Source organism: Thermochaetoides thermophila (assembly GCF_000221225.1).
Source record: "Thermochaetoides thermophila DSM 1495 unplaced genomic scaffold scf7180000011821, whole genome shotgun sequence".
Classification (NCBI taxonomy): domain Eukaryota; kingdom Fungi; phylum Ascomycota; class Sordariomycetes; order Sordariales; family Chaetomiaceae; genus Thermochaetoides; species Thermochaetoides thermophila.
The window spans coordinates 1,237,066-1,263,169 of NW_006383037.1; the positions used below are offsets into that span (position 1 = coordinate 1,237,066).

The following is a 26,104-nucleotide window of genomic DNA, read 5'->3' on the forward strand; positions in this document are numbered from 1 at the left end:
CCGAGATAGATCTCCCGTATTCTCGTTACCATTCCTTGTCTCGCCACGGCACCGGAAGCTACCATTCGAAACATGTTTCGCATCATGCGCCTTTGAGTACCAAACTGCCTGTCCGATGCCACCTCGGCAACAGTTAGAACTCAGAAACATGTCTTAAGATTCTCGAAGGAATACTAGGGAACACGTGAAAGTGAATACAATGAGCAGATAAGACTGGAGGACATACAACATCCAGTCATATGAATTGGGGGGACAGAAGGGTGAAAAGATGTCATTGTGGAGCCCATTGCATCTCTTGATGAACTTGCGAAGGGTTAGAGTTTTTCCGTTGCCAAGACGCGAGGAGCAGGTCGAGCCGTTGATTGCCGCCCCGCTTCACGTGATAAAAGCGGCTGCTTCTTACTGCCTATCAGAGAAGCTGGATGGAGTTGAGACAAAGAAGGAAGGAGTGAATAACAAAAGCATCCTGCAAGTTGTTTAGGCATCGGCTCACCAAGAAGTCTGAGGTGAGCGACTGCAGGAAGTGGGGATCTGATGTGGGGTTTCCACTGTCTTGGGAGGGCAAGACTTGCTCAAGCATCAGCAAAGTCAATCGCAGCCGACACAACAGCATCATCTAGATCACCAATATCGAGTTTGCAGCGCCGTTGCTTTGGTTTTGCTGCCTTAAGAGCAAGCGCTGCGAGAATGGCGCCTGTGAGGGACCCGAATACCCTGTCCAACTACCACGAGTGGCGGACCAAACACACCATCGCCAACTTCACCGTGGACTTTGCCAAACAATGCTTGCGTGGTTCTGTTATCCTCGAGCTTGAGTCCCAGACAGACAAGGCCAGCAAGGAGATCATCCTGGATTCCAGCTACCTTGATCTGGCTGGCATCAAACTTGGCTCGACACCTGCGCAGTGGGAGGTCAAGGAGCGTGCCGGGCCCAATGGTTCACCTGTGCACATCTCGGTACCGGAAGGTGCTGACAAGGGGGAGACGGTGACGCTTGAGATTGATGTCGCCACGACAGACAAATGTACGGCGCTGCAATGGCTCACACCGGCTCAGACCAGCAACAAAAAGGCACCCTTCATGTTCAGCCAGTGTCAGGCTATACATGCCCGCTCCATCTTCCCTTGCCAGGATACTCCTGATGTGAAGAGCACCTATGAGTTCAATATTCGCAGCCCCCATGTTGTCGTGGCCAGCGGTGTTCCAGTGCCAGAGGCCACTAAGGATGTTGACGGGGAGAAGGTGTACAAGTTCGTTCAGAAGGTTCCAATCCCGTCTTACCTGTTCGCCCTGGCATCAGGTGATATTGCTATGGCGCCCATTGGCAAGCGTTCGGTGGTTGCTACCGGCCCGAATGAGCTGGAAGCGTCTCAGTGGGAGCTCGAGGAAGATATGGACAAGTTCCTGGATGCTGCTGAGCGCATTGTCTTCCCCTATCAATGGGGTGAGTACAATGTCCTTATCCTTCCGCCGAGTTTCCCGTATGGGGGCATGGAGAACCCAATCTTCACGTTTGCGACGCCTACCATCATTAGTGGTGATAGGCAAAACATCGATGTCATCGCCCACGAGTTGGCCCACAGCTGGAGCGGCAACTTGGTGACGAGTTGCAGCTGGGAACATTTGTATGTCCAACCTTACTACACACTCCGGCGACGGACGAGGGAGTAGCTGACTATTGCATGCAGTTGGCTGAACGAGGGTTGGACAATGTACTTGGAGAGACGGATTCTTGCTGCCATCCACAAAAACGATGCCTACTTCGACTTTTCCGCCATAATTGGCTGGAAGCATCTTGGTGAGGCCCAATTCAATGCAAAAGCATTAGCGCACATCATTGCTGACAAGCTTTAATTTTTTTTTTTTTTAGAGGAGGCGATTGAGGAATTTGGTAAGGACCATGAGTTTACGAAGCTCTGCATTAGCCATAAGGGGATCGATCCGGATGATGCATTCAGCACGGTTCCTTACGAGAAGGGCTTTCACTTCATCTATTATCTTGACAGGCTCGTTGGAAGGGAGAACTTTGACAAATTCATCCCTTATTACTTCAAGAAGTGGTCCAACAAGTCTCTGGACTCATACGACTTCCGGGACACCTTCCTGGAGTTCTTCAGTGCTCCCGAGTATGCGGATCTGAAGGACAAGATCTCAGGGATTGACTGGGAAGGACGCTTCTACAATACTGGGCTCCCACCCAAGCCCGAGTTCAACACATCACTTGTAGATGTGTGCTTCGAACTGGCGAACAAGTGGAAGCGGCGAGACTTTGAGCCCAGCCCTTCCGACACAGCATCTTTCACTAGCAACCAAGTCCTGGTGTTCTTGAACGCTATCCAGAATTTCGAGGAGCCTCTGACGGTCGAGCAATCGGTGAGTTTCGACAGAGGATCCGAGGATACGCATCTCAATGCATATGCTAACATGTGCGCAGCAAATTCTGGGCAAAGTCTACGGGTTGACAGAGTCCAAGAATGTCGAACTGAAGACCGCCTACTTCCAGATCGCCATGCGAGCCAAGGATACCAGCGCCTACCCTGCAGTTGCCGAGCTTCTGGGCAAAGTTGGACGTATGAAGTTTGTTCGGCCGCTCTATCGGAGTCTGAGCAAGGTTGACTATGACCTTGCGGCAAAGACGTTCGAGAAGAACCGCGACTTCTATCATCCGATCTGTCGCCAGCTTGTGGAGAAAGACCTGGGGCTTGCTGAAAAGAAATTGTGATGCGTGGTGAAACAATCGTGATTTAAAAGCCGTTGTATATATGGCTTGCCACCGCCATTCACTCGCAAGTTTGGATGCTGTTGGTGCCTACCTCAACCTAGCTTAGATATATGAAGCACGTCAGAAGCAGTGGTGTCCGACGTCTCGATGACTCGTGCGACCGCCTGTACCTAAGGCACATGAAAACCATCCTGATATCCCATATGGATGCCTAACCACAGGACAGATTGCTTCCATCGCTGTATGTACGGACTAAGCTCTGGTCACTGGTCTACAGCGTACACCTGGTAGTCGAGAATGTCCAAGTCGTCAGGACAGGCGATTGATCCTCACGGGAATGCCGATGCCTGCAAAGGTTGCAATGTAACTTGCAGATTGTTATTGTTCCATAAACTTGAAGAAAACGCGAGCTTTAAAGCGGAATATCTGGCAGGGAGGCCGCATAAACCTTATAAAAAGCTCGACTCTTACTATGTGGTAAACAGGCAAAAGCGCCGAGGTGGACTTGTGGAAGTTGATTGGGGGATTTCTCGGGATATTTCCACGTGAAAGGGAGCTCACTCTCCAACAATGACGACGGCAGCGGGGCAACCAATCAGGAGCCCCGCCTGTGAGATGGCCCAGGCCCCTGCAGCAGCGGCACAAGCACCAAGCAGCCCAGTGCCTGACTGCTTGGCTGCTTGCTACTGCCCACCTGGGAGGAGTTGTCGCGCAGCGCGTCGGTAAACTTGCTTCCATCCACAGAAGCTTAGGGGGAGCCAGGGTACTGGGGCTGCCCGTTTCCAGGTTGTCCCACCCTCGCGGTCCACTGCAATTTGTTGACACCAAGACGCACTCGACCTCTGTATCGATTTCCATTCCAAGCATCTACCGTCCATCTACAACTCTTGAGCCCGTGTCTTCGGCTCGGCCGGATCAACGCACACACACACGTACAAACAAGTAGCCAGTCGTGCTATTCCGACAAGGGATACTCTCGTCCTGACACCGACGACACCCCGGCAATACCAACGCCCCGACGCCCTTCCACCCCGGCCATAAGTACCACACAACCTCGACAGCCATAATCAACACAGCAACGGTAATAAACATTAAAAGTTTGACGCGCTGGCTCCCAAATACCGCCCACACCGTCCTTGACCCGGCGATTCGACAGCCCCGGCGGTCAACAAACTCAAGACCCGACCCTCGCCCTCACACCGATCCGCGACCCCTCCGTAACCCCTCCGGCGCACTTACACAACAGGGGCACGCGGCGCGAGGATGCGCCCGGGTGCTGTCGCGCAGGCCGGGAATCTTAAAAACGAAGGCTGCTATCGTACCCACTGTCAAGCTGCAGTCGCCGTATAGGGGTAGCTAGCATCCAGCTGCTCAGTGCCTTCTCGCTGTCTCTGTTGCCGTCGCAGCTGCTGTCGAACTCTCTTACCATCATGGCTCCCGCCACGTCTTCCTCCTCCGGTGGAGGAGGGAACATCAAGGTGGTAGTAAGAGTGCGGCCATTCAATACAAGAGGTGAGCGGGGCTTTACTAGCTGGTGCTGGTTGCGGTGATCGTGAGGATATGGAAGGCTGATCCTGTGCTGCTCGCCACAGAACTTGACCGCGGTGCAAAGTGTATCGTTGAGATGCAAGATAACCAGACCATCCTGACCCCTCCACCAGATGCTGGAGGTAAGTCAGCCAAGGACCGTGAGCCCAAGGTGTTCGCCTTCGACAAGTCGTACTGGTCCTTCGACAAGAATGCACCCAACTATGCGGGCCAGCAGCATCTGTTCGAAGATCTGGGCAAGCCACTGCTGGACAATGCCTTCCAAGGCTATAACAACTGTATATTCGCCTATGGTCAAACTGGCGCCGGCAAGTCGTACTCCATGATGGGCTATGGCAAAGATGCCGGCATCATTCCCAACATCTGTCAGGACATGTTTCGCCGCATCAACGAAATGCAGAAGGATCCCAATTTGCGCTGTACCGTCGAGGTCTCATATCTCGAAATCTACAACGAGCGCGTGCGTGACCTGTTAAACCCGGCAAACAAGGGCAATCTTCGAGTCCGAGAACACCCCTCCACGGGTCCCTACGTCGAGGACCTGGCGAAGCTCGTCGTCACGAGTTTTCAGGAAATTGAGCATCTCATGGATGAAGGAAACAAGGCACGCACAGTCGCTGCCACCAACATGAACGAGACGTCAAGTCGTAGTCACGCCGTTTTCACCATTATGCTTACGCAGAAGCGCTACGATCCTGAAACCAAAATGGAGATGGAGAAAGCTGCGAAGATTAGCCTTGTTGACCTTGCGGGCTCGGAAAGAGCGAACTCTACCGGCGCTACAGGCGCACGGCTCAAAGAAGGTGCTGAGATCAACCGCTCTCTTTCCACGCTTGGTCGTGTTATCGCAGCCCTGGCCGATCTGTCTACTGGGAAGAAGAAGAAAGGAACAGTGGCCCAGGTTCCTTACCGTGACAGCGTCCTGACCTGGCTGCTCAAGGATTCCCTCGGTGGCAACAGCATGACTGCCATGATCGCAGCCATCAGTCCAGCCGACATCAACTACGACGAGACCCTTAGCACACTGCGATACGCCGACTCAGCGAAGCGTATCAAGAACCACGCAGTCATCAACGAAGACGCCAACGCGCGCATGATCCGCGAGCTCAAGGAGGAACTGGCGCTGTTGCGCAGCAAGTTGAACAGTGGGGCTGGAGGTGGCGGTGGCATTCCCGTGGATGAGGTGTATCCTCCTGATACGCCACTGGACAAGCAGATCGTGAGCATCACGCAGCCAGACGGCACGGTCAAGAAGGTTTCGAAGGCGGAGATCGCGGAGCAGTTGATGCAGAGCGAGAAGCTGCTGAAGGATCTCAACCAGACCTGGGAGGAAAAGCTCGCCAAAACGGAGGCCATCCACAAGGAGCGCGAGCAGGCGCTGGAGGAACTTGGTATCAGCATCGAGAAGGGCTTCATTGGCATGTCGACACCTAAAAAGATGCCTCATTTGGTCAACCTTTCAGACGACCCCCTCTTAGCTGAGTGCCTTGTTTATAATCTGAAACCTGGCCTCACGACGGTTGGCAATGTTGAGTCGAACCAGGATCACCAGGTCAACATCCGACTGAATGGTACCAAGATCCTCGAGAAACACTGCGTCTTTGAGAATGCTCCCGACGGAACGGTGACCCTCACACCCGAGGAAGGGGCCGCGGTGATGGTGAATGGCAAACGCATAACGGAAAAGACCAGGCTGCACTCGGGCTACCGCATTATCCTGGGAGACTTCCATATCTTCCGTTTCAATCATCCATTGGAGGCGCGTGCTGAACGAGCCGAAAAAGCAGAACAAAGCCTGCTTCGACAGTCCATTACAGCGAGCCAGCTGCAGGCCCTCGAAAAGACTTCTCCGAGCCCGTCAAGGATGGGTCATGACAGGACTCTCAGTACGGCCTTATCGGAGCTGAGCGACAGTCGCCCTGAGTCTCCTGCAACCTGGCAGCGAAATACAAAGGAACTGGACTGGTCCTTTGCTCGCAGAGAGGCCGCTCCGGCGATCCTTGGGACCGACCAAAACAACCTGTCAAAGCTGACAGACGAGGAACTCAATGCTCTGTTTGAGGACGTGCAGCGGGCGCGGGCTGAGAGAGTCAATGGCCGCGAAGCCGACGGCGAAGAAGACGGAGAGTCGACGACGTCATATCCGATTAGGGAGAAATACATGTCGGCTGGTACGATTGACAACTTCTCACTCGACACAGCCTTAACCATGCCGTCGACGCCCAAGCAAGGTGAGACGGGAGATGAGCGGCTGCGGGAGATGAGCGATGAGATGCAGGGCCAGCTCGAGAAACAAAAGGAAGAGTTTCAGGAGCAGCTCAAAAATGCTGAGGCAGCAAACGTTGCTATGGAAGAGATCAAAAAGGAGAAGGCCAAGATGGAGGAGACCTTGGTCCAGCTCAAGGCTGATATGCAGAAGAAGCTGGAGGAGCAGCGGCGCGAGTATGAAGCCAAGATCGAGAGGCTCGATCCGCTGCGTCGGCCCAAGCCGAAACAGAAGCTTTCTCCCGAGGAAATCGAGCGTGCCAAAGCGGCTGTCAAGCGTTGGCGGAGCCGCCACTATGTGCGTATGGCGATGACTGTCTTGCAGCATGCGTCGACGTTGAAGGAAGCTCAGATCATGAGCCACGAGTTGGACGAGCATGTTGTGTTCCAGTTCACTGTCGTCGACGTTGGCCATGTCGTGTGCTCGTCATACGACATGGTGCTCAATGGGTTGAGCAGCGAGGGAGACGACATTGCACTCGAAGAAGCACCGAAACCATGCATCGGTGTACGCGTCATCGACTATAAGCACAGTGTCGTCCATCTTTGGAGCATCGAGAAGCTTCACGATCGCGTCCGGCAAATGCGGCAGATGTACCAATACCTCGACCAGCCCGAATATGCACAGCACCTCAGCATCGATAACCCTTTTGTCGAGGCATGCATGCCGCAGTACACACTTGTGGGCGAGGCCGATGTGCCTCTCAAGGCTGTCTTCGAGAGCCGCGTCCAAGACTTTACTCTTGATGTCTACTCACCGCACACGCAGCAGGCCATCGGCATCATTAAGCTTGCGCTGGAGCCTTCAAGTGCACGTGCGCCGTCCAACACACTCAAGTTTAATGTCGTGATGCACGAAATGATTGGTTTCGCTGAGCGTGAGGGCACTGAGGTACACGCTCAGCTCTTCATCCCCGGTATTTCTGAGGACGGTATCACAACCACGCAAATGATTAAGGACTTCGACGAGGGCCCGATTCGGTTCGAGAGCGTTCATAGCATGAGCGTACCCCTGTTCGCGCCCCCGCACACGACGCTGAGAGTGGCTATATTCGCAAAGGTATCGGCCACGCATCTTGACAAACTTCTTAGCTGGGACGATATGCGCGATGCTGTACCTGCTTCGCAAGGCAAGCCCAAAGGCGCACGTATCAACGAAGCACACTTCTACACGGAGGAGAAGCATGATCTGCTCGCGCGGGTACAGATCCAGGAGATGAACGAGGATGGGGAGTACGTGCCGGTCGAGGTAACACAGATGAATGAGATGGACGCTGGCACATTCCAGCTGCATCAAGGCCTGCAGCGTCGCATTGCCATTAAGTTGGTGCACAGCGCCGGCGACGCTCTACCATGGGACGACGTTGTTTCGCTACGCGTCGGCAAGGTGCAACTGCTTGACAGCGCTGGGAAAACTCCCGACATGTCCTCCAACCAAGATATGCTGCCGCTCAAGCTGGCTGCCAAGCCGGTGTTCCGCACAAATGCCAACGGAACCCGTAGCATCACCTTCTATGCCCAATGGGACTCAAGCCTGCATAGCTCATTGCTGCTGGATCGTGTCACTCCCGACAAGTACCGTGTACAGATGACTCTCGCTTGGGAAGTAGCCTGTGCCGAAAAGCTGGCTGAACCTGTCCGCTTTTCCCTGCCGGTTTGCGTTCAGGTGGTCTCGCGCTCATTCGTACGCCAGACCTCTATGTTCGCATCGCTGTGGCAGCAGATTAAAATCGTTCACTCTGTCACCGGCATATTCACCTTGCAGCTGCGCCCCGCGCCTATTAAACGGGTGGGCGATCTATGGCGCATGAACTCTCAGCACGATTATGTCAAAGGCGAAGAAAACCTGACGGCATGGACACCCCGTGGCGTGTCCCTCGTGGCGGACTACATTGCTGCGCGGAAGAGGAGGCGCATGGCGGCTGAGATCATGGCGATGCAGAACTTCCTGAAGAAGATTGGCGCCCTCGAGAAGAAGCCCAAGGAAACTCAGGATGATGATATTCCACCTCCCCCGCCCGTTATCAGCGACAACGATGAGATTGCGGAACTGCTTAGGGACGACGATGAAGAGCAATCATCCCCCAAAGCCGACCAACAAGAGGCCGATCAGACCCCAGATCCAAAAGATGGTACCATATCTGAGCAGCCCAACAACACCACTGAACCGACCTCCGAATACACTCCCGAGCAGGAAGCCCTTCTCAAGCGCATTCTCAACCTCTGGCAGCGCTATCAAGACCCAACTCTCAAGCTTCTCTCCCCCGCCAACACGTCTCCCCCGGAAGATGGAGCCCCCGCCGACGATGATGACAGCCACTCGCCGTGGTTTGTCGCCACAGTTGTTCGCGTGCCGAAGAACCCATCAGTGCTGCGGTCTGGCTACCTTCTCGTCCCCAACGCCGAGGCCACCAGATGGGTGAAACGTTTTGTGGAGCTTCGGCGTCCATACATGCATGTGTATGGGGTGGAGAACGGAGAGGAAGTGGCCGTTGTTGGGCTGAGGAATGCCAGAGTTGAGAGTCAGCCCGGGATCTTGGGGCTGCTGAACGTGAGAGGAGGGGCGGAGGATGATTATGGGCTGGCTGCTGTTGAAGGTGAAGGGGATGCTGCATCTTGCTCCGCCAACACAGGCCCAAATGGCACCCCTCGGATAGGGACTGTATCACCAACCGCATCCACAGGAAGTTTGATATCCTCGCTCTGGCCGACCAGTACTACAGGTAGCCCCAGCCCGCGGTCAACGCCATCTGGGAACCGCCCCAGGCGCGATAGTGACGGGCCGGGCATCTCTCGCCTCAGCGAGCGCCTGCAGGCCGGCGTGTTTGCCATCTATGGGACCGACAACACATGGCTTTTTGCAGCTCGCAGCGAGCGTGACAAGATGGATTGGGTCGCTAAGATCGACCAGTGCTTTGGCCCAACACCCGCTTCGTCCTCAGCCGGCCCCGCGAGTGTCACGGCAAGTGGGAGGGCAAGTCCCAACTTGGGACCTCTTCCTAACAGAGGGAGGTGGTGAGCTTGTTTCTTTGGAGGTCTTTTTTTTCAATTGTTCCAGACGGATACTGGAGTGGAATAATCTTGCTGTTTGGCGAATGGATATATGGGATGGACCCTTTGTTTATTCTTACGCGCTCGCTTTCCTGGGCCTCTTGCTTCCTTTTGTCTTCTCTCCTTTTACTCAACCCTTACCGTCCCAGGATAACCACGTACACAAACGAAAGGGCGGATATAGAGAATCATGGCGCTGAATGGAAGGGCTGGTTGCTTGCTGGCTGGAATGATTCTGATAATTAACGAAGTCTCAATGATTGGATTGAAAGAATAGGCCGTTTCTTTGGAGGTTGGCTGCTGGGAGGATGAAATGTGCTACCGACTGAAATGATGCTTAGACTCACTTTATGATTGCGAGATCAGGACAGAGAGGTTAGAGAAGTGGTTCCTTATGCTTTCGCTTCTAAGGTCTTAGGGATACCCAGGCGGCTGATGGAATTGTTAATGTCATTCCGTCAGCACAAATGATATTGAGAAAAGTTAGGCGTCCTTGACGTACAGGCAAGAACGGCAACCGATGCAATCATGTGAGAAAACATACCAACTGAGCTGATGCAAGGAGTGGTCAATTACCCAGTAGGATTGTAATTAGGTACGGTTATAAAAGATTGATATCCTGTAAGCTGTCAAAGCTGGCGATGTACTTCGTTCCCTTTGTTTTCTGTATCCCCGCCAGTTATATACCTATTCAAAGTCCCTGACCCACACTATATGCACTATCACCCAAAGCAAGCCCTTCCTTCAGCCATCATTAACCAAAGAACCGATCGAAGCAGTTACCGAAGCCATCGACTGCCCTATCCAAGCGCATGCATGCTTGCATCGTCAAAGAGACCTAAGAGAGTAATGTGAACAAGCCGGGCTCCTCTGAAGACCAACACAGCAGCTAGTTTTGTGAAGTTTCAGAGTTAAGGACTCCTCTTCCGCCTTCGAAAGGCGGAAAAGCAAAACGAAATTAAATAAAAGAAGCCCGGGTATCAGGGAAGATAGAGGGGGGTAAGAGAAGAAAACCACAAAACGTGAGTAAATCTCTATCGACATGACGATGCATGCGATGCGATGCGATCAACCCTGCAATGTTTGCACGCGTGTATGTCCCAACCAAGATCGCTGCTCCATGTATAGTGTAAACCAAGAAATATGCCAGCCGCTAGAACGACGATGAAGCAAAAAAAAGAACAGTTATCCAAGCCAACCACCTGACACTTCCCCCTTCTCCGCCTCAAAAAGGCATTTTTCTTACTCATCCGACACAGCGCCAAAGCACGTCTCCATGATGATACCGGTGATCTGGTACGGATCGGCGTTCGACGCAGGCCGGCGGTCCTCAAAGTAGCCATACCCCTTAGCGGCGACTTCGCGGGGGATGCGGATGGAGGCACCACGGTTGGCGACACCATAGGTGAAGGTGTCGATCTTGCCGGTCTCATGACGGCCGGTCAGGCGCTTCTCGTTGCCCTCGCCATAAACGGCAATGTGCTCGGCGTGGCGAGCCTCGAGCTTCTTGATGGCAGCCTCGATATGCTTCATGCCACCCTCCTCGCGCATGTCCTTGGTTGAGAAGTTGGTGTGCAGACCCGCGCCGTTCCAGTCACCCGGGATCGGCTTGGGATCAAACGACACCTTGGCGCCGAACTCCTCAGCCACGCGGTGCAGAAGATAGCGCGCAATCCAGAGATGGTCACCCACTATTGTACCATGGTTAGCATGCTGGGCACTCATGACCGGATAGTTCGGAAGCTCTGGGAAAGGGTTTTAAAAAACTTACTTTCGATGCCCTCGCACGGGCCGACCTGGAACTCCCACTGAGCAGGCATGACCTCGGCGTTGATTCCCGAGATCTTGACGCCAGCATAGAGGCAGCACTTGTAGTGGGCCTCGACAATGTCGCGCTGGACAACCTTGCCAGCACCAACACCGCAATAGTATGGGCCCTGGGGAGCAGGGAAACCGTTACGAGGCCAGCCATAAGGACGGTCATTGAGGTCGAGGAGGGTATATTCTTGCTCGAGACCGAACCACGGCTTCTGCTCAGCATGAGCAGCCATCAGCTTGGCGCACTCATGGCGGTGGTTGTACTTGTTAGGAGTGCCATCATTGTTCCAGCACTCAGCAAGGACCCTTCGAGCTGTCAGCAAAAGTTTACAATTTCTCTTATCTGCGCATCCTGATGGCTGCACAACTTACAGAATGTTGGGGGTACCCCTGAATGGGTCAGGGAAGACAGCCACGGGCTTCAGATAGACATCTGAATTGTCACCAGGGGCTTGGCCGGTTGATGAGCCATCAAAATTCCACATGGGAAGCTCATCGGGAGTGTAAGGGGTCTCCTTCTCTGGAAGTGTCTGAACAAGCAGCCATGTTAGCAAACCAAGTTTTTGATGTCGAGACCAAACAAAATTTGAGCCATGTTTTTTTTTTATTTCAGATGCGCGCTGCTGCCCGAAGCTACCGTCTCCGGCTGCGACGGGTAAGGATTTTGCGTGTTGCTATTTTCATGATTCGACAGGGAAGTGAAGAATATCTGGGCCGGCCTAGAAGCAGGTGATGCGCAAGGTGCCGTTATTGCCGGGTCTCCTTGACCTGGTAGGCTGGCGGAGTGGATGTTCAGTGGAGCCAGTTCCGTTCGCGCCGTGGGTCTCGTGGTCGCCGAAAGGGGCGAGGTCGGAAGAGGTCGGTGCCGTGGAAAACTTCCAGTTGCAGCTTTCATTGGCTGGCTGGCCATTGGTGGCGGAGCAATCCAGGTGGCCGGGTCGGTCTCGTGTCGTCACAAACGCTCAATGCGCAGAATAGGGAGCGCGTGTGACCTCGTCGTCGCCGCTGGAACGGCACAATCCGAAGGTGAACCAGCCAAGCCATTGGCATCGCGGCCGGGCAGCAGTGCAATTTTGGGACATAAAGGAAAAAAAAAGGATAATAGAAGCAGCCATCAAGCAACCGCAGCAGCTCAATTCATACTCACCCTCGCTTTTGACCGGACGCCACCTTCGCTGTCGACCCAAATGTACTCGGCGATAATGTTACCCCTTTGGGGTAACCTCATGAACTTCTGCAAGTTCTCGGTGTAGGTGACGAAAGAAGGTTCATGGGCCTGAAAGATTGTGTGTTAACATAGGTCTGTCTTAATAGACCTTCGTGATCCGTGTTGGATAGCGCCCAAAAGCCCATCAAAAGAGTGTTCGGCGCAGGTCAAATACAACACGGCATGAATGGAACTCACCATTTTGACGATATGAATGTGTGATGCTGTGGGTGCAAGACAACCCGGGATGACTCAAACAATAAGTGAAGGCACTCTCTGCTTCAAGCTTGCAGACCGATGAACAGAAAACACGGAAAGCGAATGGTTGAGAGAGTAACAAGGTGAAATAGGTAAGGAAGAGAAGGGAACGAGGTTTGACAGTAAAGAATTGAGTCTGTGAAACAGCGGGGACAGAGGGTTTTTATGTGCTTCTGCTTGCAGCCCACTTCTCAAAGGTACGAACCACATGTACACGACCGACTCAAATCTCACCGTGTCCGGTCCAGTGCGAAAACTATTTCTTGGAGCCTGGGGCAATCGTTCCGCCCCATTCGACTCCAAATGGCGATAGCAAAGCCAGGAACAACTTGTCAGGGCACAGGGGTCTTGCCGTCGGCTGGAGGCCACAGTGTGTGGGTTTGGTGGAGCTCTGCGCGGGGATCATGAAAGTCGTGAGTTTTGGGGAATATACTCACCAGCAACGGCCGTCTGCTCCCGTCTCCTTGACGGCCTGGAAGGCTCGACGACGTCCGCGACAGCACTACCACAGAGAATGTGGAGCAGGGGGTGTGCGTTGTGGGGTGCTGGAGGATCAGCCAGGCCAGCCACTCAGTCAACGCTTCAGGGGTATGTAATGTCATGTGCAAACAAGGCGGGAAGAGGCTGACAGATTGATGATGATGGCCAGGCTGTATGGGGAGAACTTCTACGAAGCTCAAGTGTTGACCATGCTGATTAACAGGGTGTTGCTCAGTTGTGCTCAGAAACTGGTAGACGTTGGCTTTGGCTATGAGACGTCAATCAACATCTGTCTCAGAGCTGAACCAGCTTTTTTTTTCTACACAACCAAAGACTTCATGAGTTGATTTGTTTCTCACAACCGCATAGGCACTTTTTTCATGTAAGGTTGGTAGGTCTGACAAGTCCAGTTTATCCTTTTGGTTATCCTTCCAGGCACCAGATCGAGTGGAAGATCGGTACTCCATAGCCTTCTACATGGAAAGATACGACAATACGCTGTTTCACTTGAGGGATCATTTCCTGGACCTTCACCGATCTCTGAACCAAGTCCAGCTTCCAGCGGTCTGTTTTAACATACGTTGGTGGCCATTCCTGGCTGTAAGCAGCCATGCCTCTTTCGTGCCTGTTATGTAACTCAACGCTCTCGGACTGGACAGAACGTCTGAAGAAGTGCATGACATTACGAACAAGTACCTAGTTTAAAGGCCCACGCGTAGGTAGGCGCCCTTGAGGTCCAGTGTTCAGTCCCGGTTACTCAGGACCGCTCTACGATGGTTCTCGAACTCAGGCTGGATCGAGGTGTCCCGGCATTTCTGCTTCCACATGGCAACCAGCGCGTGCCCGTCAAGATTGGACCCCGCGGAAGCGGAATCGACTGCCCATGCTTCCGCTCGGCTGTACGCAGTCTGCGCCTCTTGGACAAATTGAGCCATCAAAAGTTTTTTTTGCGGCTTTTTTCAGGCACGGGGGTTACCAGGAGAATGCCTTCGTGACACCCCCAACATCCCCACGACTCTCTCTTCCCTCTTCGTTCCTCTCCTCATAATGACCGTAAAGTATCATTGAAACATTAAAACGGGAAAGCTTGAAAGCTAAGCACAATGTCCTTCCCGTACGACGGAGGGAGAACTTAAGGGTAGTGGGGTAAACACGCCACGGCTCAATGACCGTCTTCAAAGAATCATGGTGAGTCGAGTCATTGGGATGAAACAATGCAATAAAGCGGCTCCTCCAGCTGGGAGAAAAGCTAAGTCGAGATTGTGACTAATCGTCCCGGGTTCTTCGTTGTAAGTATCGGCTGCATCTTGGCAGGTCAGAAGTTCACACACAACAATCCAGTGCACCTTGCGTAGTCGCACCGGGGATATTAGCACAGTGTGAATTGGACATGGCTGTAAACTGCTGGCTAGCCAGCCATGTGTTTCATTGGCTGGGCTAAGAGCCTCAGCCCCATGACTCAGCCACATGGAGGGTTTGGCCTCTGACATCATCACTCTGTTTGCCGCTGCTTGCGGCCAAGTCCTCAACACAACCCTGGGAACCTCTAATTTTGTGTTGTACCGATCGTCGATGCTATCAGCCTCGGTCCCTCGGCAGGACTCGGGCTCTTGGTAGGAAGTCACGAAAGGACCAAAAACTCGCAGGTAATTGTTGTGGTCTCTTAATCAAACAACGATTCAACCTCACGAGCTGTAACCCATCTACCTATTGTACCACCAAGTCCCTCCGAGACGCGCACGCGCACTTTTTTTAACCTTTAATACGAAAAGCGCGCTGTTAAACATACCTAGTACGTACTGCTCCCCACAAGTATATCTGTGGATCTCAAGTTTACCCGCAAAGCAAGGGTGTGTGTGTGTAGCACAACACCGTCGGCCTAGGCAACTTTCCAGTGAAGGGACCGATACAGAAGAATCACTGTACACTAGCTAGGTGGGTAATTTACGCCAACAGGCAGATCCAACTTTCAAAAGTGTTTCTCGCAAAAAGCTCAATGTGTAGAGTAAATCATTGGTATTCAATCCGGTTACTTGCTCCGTCCTACTTCGGAAGCTAACGCCGTTTCCCTTTCCGTAGCTTGTGATGACTCAAAGCACGGACACGTTTCGTCAACGCTCCGTTTGCAGCATTCAATCCTGTCCTCACCGCCAACTTCGGGTCAAGCAAAGTTCTGTGAAACATGGCATGGCTCTGCTTCCGTACTCTCCATTCGGCTATTCGTAGGTACAATTCGCTTTCTCTACTTTGTCGCCGCTTCCAGGTTTTCTGGGTGCAGCAAACTACGAACGATGGCATGGCGACGCGTTGCGATGCAAATCCAGCGAATCGCAGAGCTTCTCGTCACCTAAGAATATGCCAATTCCATCAACCAATCTCGGTGGCAAGAAGAGTCATCAACCAATAATATTTTACGATCTTCACCGTTGGAGCCGACCGTTATCGCAGCCTGTTGATTGGCTTTTATCGGGATCCGCCAGAAGCCTAGAAGTGATTGAGAACACTGGGATCCCGTCATGTGGGTCCTTCTCAGCCCTTACGGTGTGGATCCTCAAGAGTGGATTCTTCGGCGGCGAGTTGCCGTCGCCGCCGCAACTATTCCCGTCTTCTCGGAGTCCCCGCAACCAAAAGATCAAGCTGCATCATCATTTTAGGGGCTCAGTCGGGCCTTGCCGGCCAACCTGCCATCAGTGTCATGTTGTGATGCATTGCATGAGCCTGCAGACGGGAAAGGGTTGTTTTGTTTACGTACTGGATCGCTTCTAGAACCCATGAGAAAGGAGTAAAAGCTCTTTCCGTCTCGCCTAGGTCCTCGGGTGCCTATGCTCTTACTATCCGTGTCATTTTCGCTTGCACCGGCTTCACGCATGCATCCGGCTTGGTTTCGGAGGGTTTTCCTGCTTTTGCCGGAACCAACTCGACCGGCGCCGAAGCGGGTATCCGATTGGACTTTTCCCAAGAGCACGATCGTGGCGTTGACTCTCCCGGAAGGGAGGCTTCTGTGCTCTACAAAGCATACTCCAATTCATTCACATATATAATCTCTTAATAAATAGTAGGTATGCATTAAACAGGCGCTGACAGAAGTTCTATTAGAGAGCGCTGAGGTGGGAAGCTTAACTTCAACCGCTGTCGACTTCAGCAATGGGGCAGCGATCAGGTCTTGGTGTAAACCGAGTGCAGTCCAGCATATCTTAGACACATGTGCTTTCAATCAACATCTTGATTCGCTTCAGCTTTTCAGTACCAAGCAGCTCACACTCAAGTTTAGTGGGCATTTCGTTCGCCCTTCCAAACACTTAACTACCAGTTCAGCTCTAACAAACCTCAGACTCATCCTGCGATATACATAATCTTTATTTACAAGCAGGGTTCAACAAGATGCCGTCTAGGTGGTTCAAGACAATTTGAGTGGAAATCTTGACTTGGACGTATTCTCTTCTTCATCCACGTCCTCAATGGGGTCGCTACTGTAGTTGGGTAAAGCCCTAATATCTGCCCGGCCATCGTTGGCCCGTCTTCTTTGGCGCCCTTGACGACGCCTGGTAAGGCTGAGACCAACGCTCGGCAGTGTCGCCCGGTTCCAGAGTGACGGATTCGAACGCTTGCCAACAAACAGCTTGGGCGGAACGAACCGGAAATGCTCCACTGGTGTGGTTGTGTCACCGACCCCCACGTTAGATAAGGCGGGTGCAGCCGCCATCGACGTGATCATGGAAGGCGGGCCGCTGCTTAAACACGAGGCACCGCTCTCCGCACTCTCCACAGATCTTGGCCTGCTGTCATCCAAGCTGTCGGTACTGCTGTTTATCTCTGAAGGAGCGTAGGTACCTGCATTGGCCTTGAGGCTTGAGATTTCGGTAGACTGTTCCGAGGTGGAGGAGCTGAAGTGTGTCTCAACGGATGAATAGTGATAGGTGGCTTGGGCAGAGGCCTCGGTGAGTGCCAATATGGCTGCAGACTCTGAAGTGCCATTATCATCGCTGAAGCCAACATCCCTTTTAGCAGTAACACGAGTGCTGGGAATCGTGTTGCTACTGTCCAAGCCTGTGCTTGATGTCAAGGCATCTCGTTCTTGCATGTGTGTAGTCCCAAGTGTTGCAACGTCGCTGTTCAACTCGAACTTGGATCCCGTCTGACTTTCTTCCGCATACACTGTACCCATGGTGGCCATAATACTATCGGCATCAGAAGGTTTATTCTCCATACCGGCTGATGGGTTATCGGAAGACAGCATTTCTTTTACTACGTCATGTTTAGCTTCTCCGAATGCTGCCTTCTCAACCTCGTCGCTGGCTTCATTGCCGAAAACGAACGACTTCCATGCTTGGTCTGGATCCATGTCCTCAACGTGGCGGCGATCCAGTTGAACAGCTGCTGGGATTGGCACAGATGAAGCATCTGATGAAAAGGAAACAACTTGGTGTCCCGGGTCTCTGGCACGGAAACAGTTGCTCTGACCTCTCAAATTCATGTCGACCATTTGAACACGGTTTCCTTCGCATATATTGTCATTGATAACTGCGGACTCCTTTTCCCTCTTCTTAAATAGCAGATGTCCTATAGGGCCTTTGTTATATGACTGCTCTTGGACAACCCTGTTTGCTGACCAACTTGAAGCCTGCGTTGAATCCGACTCCCTAAGATGTCGAAGCTTGGAAACGATTTCTTCGTATTGAGCCAAGGCCTGTGAGGAGTCGCTGCGGATATTCATAGGACGTGCATCCGTAAAATTTATTTCGGCTGATTTTTCCGAGAGCATTTCGTCAAGACGGTTCGAAGACCGTAGATGCTGAAAATTGTGTTGGGGTTGGTTGAGCTCGCTAACACCAGGACTGATCATTAGCTCGACGGATAGTTGGCTGCCTTCAACTGTCGTCAAACTGTTTATGGGACTACTGGGTTTGTAAAGCCAGTTTCGCCATTTGTCATTATCCTTTTCCCGGGGAGGCTGAATGAGAGTTTGATCGTAGTCAACATGAGCTATGTTTGTGCCCGTATTGTCAGAAGCATACACTTCGAATCGACTGACCGTTTTCAGAAAAGGGCGCTCCGGATAAGGCTGCAATGGTTTTATTCTCGTAGACACCATTAAGTGACCATCCTGTTCACTCAAGATGTGTCGTGGCTTCTCGAACTCACTCTGGTCACTTTGGTCACTCACTAACTGCCCCGTGGGCAAAGTTGATTGCATTTCAATTGAATCATGTTCCCGACGAGCCAAGCCTAGATTTTATCGTACGAATACGTCATCAGCAATACGGACACCAAGACGAAAGGGCACTCTAGTTTGGGGCCTTGCCTTCACACCTCTTTGACAGTCGCTCAAGTACGTTGCTCGATTGCGTTCGTGACTGGTGGGTGGAGGGGGTTTGTATTTCATTGATGGTACTGGTGCTGTCACCTGGATGGTTCTCTCGACTACCAATCTGAATCCTGACATCTTCCCAAGCAAGAGCGTAAGATGCAGGCCCTTGTCGGTGACGTTTGGCGAGATTTTCTCTAATGCCTAGCATCTGCGGCGGCCTCTTCTTTATAAGCTGTGAGGTCTCAACAGTCCTTTGGTCTTTTGGTTCTGAGCCATGATTTCCAAAGCGAGTTGCCAAAGGATCGCGAACGGTTCCCTAATCCTTCTTCGCGAGTAAGTTCTTTCGCAACCGCTCTACGGTAGCCTTATCATATTGATGAGGCAGGTCAGCAGCATTTTCCCTCTCTGATTGTTCCCGGAAGAAACGGCTGATAGTGGGCAATGGACTGTCATCTTGATCCGTGGCAGTCCTATGTTGTAATTTGTTAGTCATAACACTCCAAAGCGTCGCGGTTTAGGTCGGATGATCTTCCGGGGAGTATCCAGACCGATTCAACGCATGAGAACTTCGAGCGCTAGGGGAGTTTGGCTCCAGGTAAGAGATAGGTGGAGGGCCATTCTCCCTTGCTGCCTTGATCTCAACTGCATGGACCCGGGCTCTGGCGAAATATGCCTTCTGCTGCTGTCGGAGAGGATTGACTTTTCTCAGACGGCTACGACTGTGGCGATACAAGCTGCCCTCAGTCCAGTTCATTGTAAGATGAGGTGAAAGAGCCCAGGTATCTTCGAGATAAGATGAACAACCCTTCGAGCATTAATAACAGACTATTGAAAGCTCGTCCTAAACAGCTTTGAACTCGGAGATAACTGATGATTCAGGCGCAATATTTGTGTTACAAGCATGAAGGGGGGCGGTTAGATGGTATCCAGTTTTTATATAATTGATGTGCCAGCTGAGCCTATTTCCACGGGCTCAATCAAGCTCCAGTGGTTCCTTCCCTTTCACCGGTATGAAACTGAGCCATCGAGATCACGCTGTATCACAGTCAGGGGCTCCTGCCGCATGGGAGCGGAGGACTCGGGCCGGAACTTCCTGGTTCCCGATTCAGGAACCGCACAAGAGACCCACTTTCAGATACCCCGCCCCCGCGCCGAAGACTCTGAAAGCCGTTTGCAGCGATACTCTCGGAGCACGAGTCTCAACCCCGCCATGCGCCCATCATCAACGACGTGCTGGAGGACAATTCGGGTCCTCGCAAGATCGCTGCTCCAGCCGCTTTTACCACGACATCTTCATCTGAGACAGCAGCCTCTGTCCGTACTTCCTCGATCAACCATCTCTCCCTTTGGCCGCCGCACAATGGCTACCTCCTCATATCCTCTCCTCCTCAAGCAGCCCGTCAAGCTTGCTTGTGTGCAGCTTGCCACAGGTGCCGACAAGACGGCCAACCTAGCCCATGCCGCTGAGAAGGTACGAGAAGCGGCCTCCGCAGGCGCCAAAATCGTGGTGCTGCCCGAGTGCTTTAACTCCCCTTATGGTTGTGACTACTTCCCCTCGTACGCCGAACAGCTGCTCCCGTCGCCGCCAAGCCCAGAACAATCTCCCTCATTCCATGCACTCTCCGCCATGGCTCGCGATAATGGCGTGTATCTCATCGGCGGCTCGATTCCAGAAATCGAGGTCTCTGCCGACAACAAGAAGACCTACTACAACACCTCTCTGACTTTCTCACCGGCGGGCGAACTGCTTGCGACACACCGCAAGGTGCACCTCTTCGATATTTCGATCCCTGGTGGGATCACGTTCCGCGAATCGGACGTGCTGTCGCCAGGGAACAAGCTGACGGTTGTTGACCTGCCAGAGTATGGGCGCGTGGCTATCGCCATCTGCTATGACGTACGATTCCCCGAGCTGGCCACTATCGCTGCGCGCAAGGGCTGCTTCGCGCTCATTTACCCTGGGGCTTTCAACTTGACTACGGGACCCCTGCATTGGCGTCTGCTTGGTCAGGCGAGGGCAGTCGATAACCAGGTCTATGTTGCTCTGTGCAGCCCCGCTAGAGACATGAGTGCTAGCTATAATGCCTGGGGGCATAGCCTGGTGGTAGATCCCATGGCGAAGGTGTTGGTCGAAGCTGGCGAGGGTGAGGAAATTGTGAGCGCCGAGCTTAATGGGGAGGAAATCGAGAAAGCCAGGAGAGGCATCCCGCTGAGAGAACAGAGAAGGTTTGATGTGTATCCAGATATAAGCCAAGGGTATGAGCTGAAGAGCCCGTAATTTGAACTCTGCATCACTGGGAGATGCCTTGTTGCCAATGGTCACAATGATCATGTTTTTTGGATAGACCTTTATGAGATGTCATTTTCATCTTTTTCCATCCACACGAAGACAAGGTATATATGCCTATTTTACACCTTAGCACTTGTCTAGCCGCCAAGTGAGCATTTTTGTTTATGATCCCTTCCCAACGGCAACGGCATCTTGCGTCTTACCGACGTTCCCATCTACATGTGGGCGGTTGCCTTATTGACCCCTCGTTATCTGCCTTCTCCAAACTACTCCCCAACCCAATCACTCATGCTACCAAGCACATTCATCCGTTTACTGCTCCAGAGCCATCTGGGCGAATGTAGGCAGGACAAAGGCAGCCTTGTGGATCTCAGAATTGTAGTACTTGCACAGTCTGCGCTCCTCCTCCTTGGACCAGGTGCGCAGAGGGACCTTGACGTCGCGGTTGGGGTCCTTGCAGCAGACCATGAAGCCAATCTGGCCCGACGGGTAGGTCGGGATGGTAGTGTAGGCATACTCGGCCACAGGGAAGATCTCGCTGCAGTCCTTCTTGAGCTTGGTGATGAGAGGGAGGTGGAGCCATTGGTTCTCGGCTGTAAGCCCATAAGTTAGTGATCCGGACAGCAACCGTAGGAGACGTTAAGAACCAAAAACAGGCCGAGGCCTGCATGACGGAGAGTGGAAACTATGAGGGCCACAATTCGGAGGGAGAGTAGAATGGGGGTGTTGGGATAGGGGGCTGAAAAGGAGAGACAGTGGAGTATATGAAAATAAACGAAAGCTTGTAGTGACGCATGTGATGAAATCCGAGACCAACTACCACTTGGCAGTCTCCTGGGAGAAAGGATCACAAGGAGCCTATATCATGCGGAGTGTCACTCCCAAAGAGCGAGGAGGGGCCCCCTCCACGGGGTCTCGGAATTTCAAGAGTAAATGAGACATACAACCTTGGGTAGTAATAACACCGCCATCGCGGAGGGCCTCATAGAGGAGCTGAAAGTAGGGCTTCTGGAACAGAGACTCGGCGGGACCCTCGGGGTCGGAAGAGTCGGTGATAATCACGTCGAATGTGTTCTTATACTCGGCCAGGAACTTAAAGCCATCGCCAACGTGGACCTTGACCTTGGGGTGGTTGAAGCCAACAGCCATATTGGGAAGATACTGCTTGGAGAGGCGAATGACAGCCTGTATCAGGGGTCAGTATCAAGAGCTTCTTTAGTACGAAGTTGTGGGAGCCATGTACCTCATCAATGTCGCAGAGGATAGCCTCCTCGACGCACTCGTGCTTGACGACCTCACGCAGCACACCACCATCACCGCCGCCAATGACAAGGACCTTCTTGGGCTCAGGGTGAGAGTTCATGGCCAAGTGGGTGATCATCTCCTGGTACGAGAACTCATCGCGTTCAGTGCACTGGATGACATTGTCCAGAACCAGAACACGGCCATGATCGGTCGATTCGAAGATTAGGACATCCTGATACTTGCTCTTCTCATGGTGCAGGACCTTCTTGACACGGAGGGTCATGGCCTGGCCTGTTGAATCAGGGTCAGTCTGGCGGGCCCCAATTAATTCTAAGACATTGGGTCAACTTCTGTTACTTACCAGCCCACATGTCCGAAATCTCACGGAACCAGCCATCTGCACAAAAATTGCTTGGTCAGCATCAACGCCCTACCGGTTAGGCCGGGGATAGCATCATGAAAGTCCCTAGCCAACGCCAAGCAGCACAAAGACAAGATATAATCTGATTGCTAAGATCCCAATCACGCAAACTGCCACGGGTGCCCCTAAAGGCTTGTATAAGGCGCAACATGGCTAGGTATCAACGCTTCGTAGGACTGATGGTCGTAGCAAAGGCTCATGGCTGGTGGCCCCGCTCCGGAAGAGCTGTGATTACATCCAACAACGCCAGGTCATGGAAAATGATGGCAGAGCCATTGGCCCCTGAAATGGATGTAGAACAACGCGACAAAACAGAGCAGATATTTGAAATAATGAACCGCGGAAATGTTCAGAAACGGTGACATCTTCTCCCATGGAAGGGGAGAAGCAAAGGATGGAAGGGCAATGATATTTCGGGGATAAAAGAACGTACCCTTGATGGTGGGATGCGTAATTTCTCCCTCGCTGCTCATTTTTCGGATTTGGCTAAGGTTTGACTGTTTTGAAAGTGTAGATGTGACAAACCGATGAGAGCTCCTGGCAATGGAGACAGGCAAAGCAAATCTCGTGAGACGGGCCAGTGAGGTGGAGGCGGGGTAAATGTTGTCGATGATAGCGATGGAGGAAACTCTTAAGCTCAAGCAAACAGGAAAAGTGGGCTTAACATGCACAAAAAATTTTGTGGCTCGTTGGAAGACAAAGGTTCCCGTTCTTTGCATATGAGCGAATTAAAACGGGTTCTACAAGTAAGAGAGGTAGAGGCTGGGACCAATTGTGGAGAGGCATTCGTGTGCGTAAAAACCCGAAGCAGCCGTTCACCTTCTGGGTGAGGCTGGCCGCTGGCCATTGTTAGACTTAAACAGCCCCGCAGAGCGCAACGATACATCGAAGGCAAGAAGAAGGGAGTCGAATACCGACATATCATGTCATGTCCAGACACCGTTGTCAGAGACAATGCTTTCCTATGTTTATCGCCCAGCTTTTGGTAAGTTCCATACTTGCACACCAATTATGCACCTTATTGGAACAGTATTCGTCAAGCAGATATTCCCGTCTAGACGCTGACTGGCAACGTTTCACTCACGGTAAACCTTTTTTTTGAAACTTATGATGAGGTTGCGTAAAGCTACGCCCTCACAGAGAGCAAGGAGCAGGGGCTCTCGGCAGAACGCCGCTACAGGTGCGGCGTGCCTTGAGCTGACTCTTCGATTTGCCATCAACGGTCACGACCACCTGGGCGGGGCTCATGTGGCTTTGCCAAGGCTCAAGTGGGAGGGAGGGGAACAACTTCGCCAGTTCCATCCAAGATGCCTGTCAGGTTCCAGCTCTTCGGGTATGCACAACAGATCGAATCGCGAATCGAGAATCGCGGGGCTGCGCTAGTGTTGAGCACAGAGCATCGCGCGCACAAACATCAGATCTCGCTTCTGGTTGCATAAACAACCGAATACGGACGTACGTTCGCCAAGCCTGCAGAATCTCAAATCATTTTGCTGGGCATTGACGACTTCACTGGAGAATCAAGGTTGAGAACATTGGGCGACGCTCTGACCTTCATCATTCAGGATTTCGAAGACGACGCTGTCTGATGCTGGATGAATGCTGTCAGTGACAGACAGAATGGAATGTTTGCCAGCGTTGGCCGTAGCGTTCAACTTCTAAACATGGAGATCAATGGCTGAACTATCTTCACCTGTTCACCTTCCCAACATGAGAGCTTTCGGTTCTTGCTCGGTGCTGAAAGGTGCGGATAGCTAGCTGATCATGAGCTCTTGGATACCTCTATGCTGCAACAGACGGCCACCAAACGGCCTATGTGATGCCGTATTGCCCAGCATTTTTTTATCTGGAGCCTAATCCCTTATCAGACTTTTAACATTGCAACCACATACCGACTTTGGTGATGACGAGTGCGGCGCGCTCCACATCGGACGCTCGAACGGTGACTTTCAGGCATGTCGAAGTTTCTTTTTCCTCTTCAAGATTTTGACGACACCATCATAGAGCACCATGGGCCAGATTTGTGGTTCGACAGTCAGTTCCCTGATCATGCAGGAAGTTCCGGCTCAATTCACAGTCGTTTTCTTGCTGTATTTGTGTAAATGAAGATACTTGAGCAGCTGGCGACACACCCATGTTAGCGATGCCATTGCGGTTGCTTATTGTGTAAGCACACAGGAGCTAAACCAGCTTAGCATCCCGATCTGTCCATGCAGGCGGAGCCTAGGAGTGGGGGCAAATACCCAAGCGTCACTGGCTGGCACGCGGCACCTAGCTGCCACTTGCGCCAAGTTTGTCAAACAGAGAAAGACTGACGAAGAATTCGATGACTGGAGAAAAAGGATGATGTCTGTGCTCACCAGCCGCATCCACGGTCCTTTGGCAGCGAGTTTGCGATTGGTTGGCTGCAACCCTGACCCGCTTCCTCATGTCACCGAAGCGGTCCATGCTTTTGCATCGATCTAGGCCAAGGGGGAGGGTTCTTTACTGTGCGCAGAAAGGGGCTCGGAGAAACAACCACAGGGTCGGTTTGGTTCGAGTCGCAACTGTGGCGAGATCTATTTTACCGAGTCCCGTGATATGACCGTTCCATAGCAACGAGAGCAGGCCGTATGCTCGATGCACGCTCAGACCTGAGGAGTAGCTCTTGGGAGGCCTGAGGCTGTCAGTCACCGGCAGTTGTGCATTCTGCTGGCTGACTCTGACAGGAAGGATCCATTGTCAATTTGTGTTCACAGACCTGAATGCGGACAGGCTCCTGGCAGCAAGCAGGAGCGCAGAGTCGTCAACCAAGCATGTGTTGGGACTGATTGCGCCTGATATCACAGGTATCAGTGCGGGCGGCAGATCAGATCACAGCAACCCTTCCAACATGCCTGCATCAGCCCAGGCTTTTTGATGGCTGGAGTTAGATACTGTTCTCTCGGGAAGCATCCGGACACGCTAAGGACGAAGCCAGGAGTATATCTACGTACCTTGAATAGGGGTTGTGGCTGGGCTGGAGACTTCGTGAATTGAGAGGTTGCTTTCGTTGTTGCTTGACTATTCTCTTCAGTCTTCTTAATAGTATGTGCCGTCACATTCTCGTCACATTCTCATCGTTACCGATCCGTGCTGGCGGGTTCAGTCATTGAAAATGTTTGAGGCCAAAGTGCCTCATTAAGAGGGGGCGTAAGTGTTGTGTCTTTGAAACATCTCACATAACCGGCAACCACTGTACCATCATGGATTACGATTGCCGAAGCAGTGAATCCAAGCACTGTGTACTGTCCAACTCAGTAAGGAGAGGCTGAGCCCGCGTGTTTAGAATCTGGGTCAGCTGTTTATACAAATACAAGATGAACTATAAATTTTCTACATGCGGTAAAGCATGCTCCATGGTGATCACGGCATTCAGCCAGCATTGGTGTAGCGGAAAGCATGCAGTTGAAATTTTGATGCTGAAGCTCCAATATGGCTTCGCCTGGGGGAAAAAGGGATGCACAAAACAG

General features: G+C 52.3%; 6 protein-coding genes across 6 annotated transcripts; 3 read left to right on the forward strand and 3 right to left on the reverse strand.

Annotated features, from left to right (window-relative positions):
• Positions 1-687: 687 nt before the first annotated feature.
• CTHT_0062520 (uncharacterized protein) lies at positions 688-2,722 on the forward strand (the record flags this gene model as incomplete). The annotated part of the gene is made up of 4 exons (XM_006696502.1): positions 688-1,625; positions 1,689-1,798; positions 1,871-2,373; positions 2,435-2,722. The coding sequence occupies 4 exons, from the start codon at positions 688-690 to the stop codon at positions 2,720-2,722; spliced, it is 1,839 nt and encodes a 612-aa protein (XP_006696565.1).
• A 1,430-nt stretch (positions 2,723-4,152) lies between these two features.
• CTHT_0062530 (putative microtubule motor protein) lies at positions 4,153-9,554 on the forward strand (the record flags this gene model as incomplete). Its single annotated transcript, XM_006696503.1, has 2 exons — positions 4,153-4,234; positions 4,315-9,554. 2 exons carry the CDS (start codon positions 4,153-4,155, stop codon positions 9,552-9,554), a joined length of 5,322 nt encoding a protein of 1,773 aa, XP_006696566.1.
• Positions 9,555-10,828: 1,274 nt separating this feature from the next.
• On the reverse strand, positions 10,829-12,812 carry CTHT_0062540 (glutamine synthetase-like protein; the record flags this gene model as incomplete). Its single annotated transcript, XM_006696504.1, has 5 exons — positions 10,829-11,277; positions 11,358-11,710; positions 11,777-11,934; positions 12,552-12,680; positions 12,810-12,812. The coding sequence occupies 5 exons, from the start codon at positions 12,810-12,812 to the stop codon at positions 10,829-10,831; spliced, it is 1,092 nt and encodes a 363-aa protein (XP_006696567.1).
• A 3,934-nt stretch (positions 12,813-16,746) lies between these two features.
• Positions 16,747-18,192, reverse strand: CTHT_0062550 (uncharacterized protein; the record flags this gene model as incomplete). The annotated part of the gene is made up of 1 exon (XM_006696505.1): positions 16,747-18,192. One exon carries the CDS (start codon positions 18,190-18,192, stop codon positions 16,747-16,749), a length of 1,446 nt encoding a protein of 481 aa, XP_006696568.1.
• Positions 18,193-20,017: 1,825 nt separating this feature from the next.
• On the forward strand, positions 20,018-20,935 carry CTHT_0062560 (hydrolase-like protein; the record flags this gene model as incomplete). The annotated part of the gene is made up of 1 exon (XM_006696506.1): positions 20,018-20,935. The coding sequence occupies one exon, from the start codon at positions 20,018-20,020 to the stop codon at positions 20,933-20,935; it is 918 nt and encodes a 305-aa protein (XP_006696569.1).
• Positions 20,936-21,259: 324 nt separating this feature from the next.
• Positions 21,260-23,086, reverse strand: CTHT_0062570 (spermidine synthase-like protein; the record flags this gene model as incomplete). The annotated part of the gene is made up of 5 exons (XM_006696507.1): positions 21,260-21,540; positions 21,892-22,132; positions 22,191-22,483; positions 22,554-22,589; positions 23,047-23,086. The coding sequence occupies 5 exons, from the start codon at positions 23,084-23,086 to the stop codon at positions 21,260-21,262; spliced, it is 891 nt and encodes a 296-aa protein (XP_006696570.1).
• Positions 23,087-26,104: the final 3,018 nt, after the last annotated feature.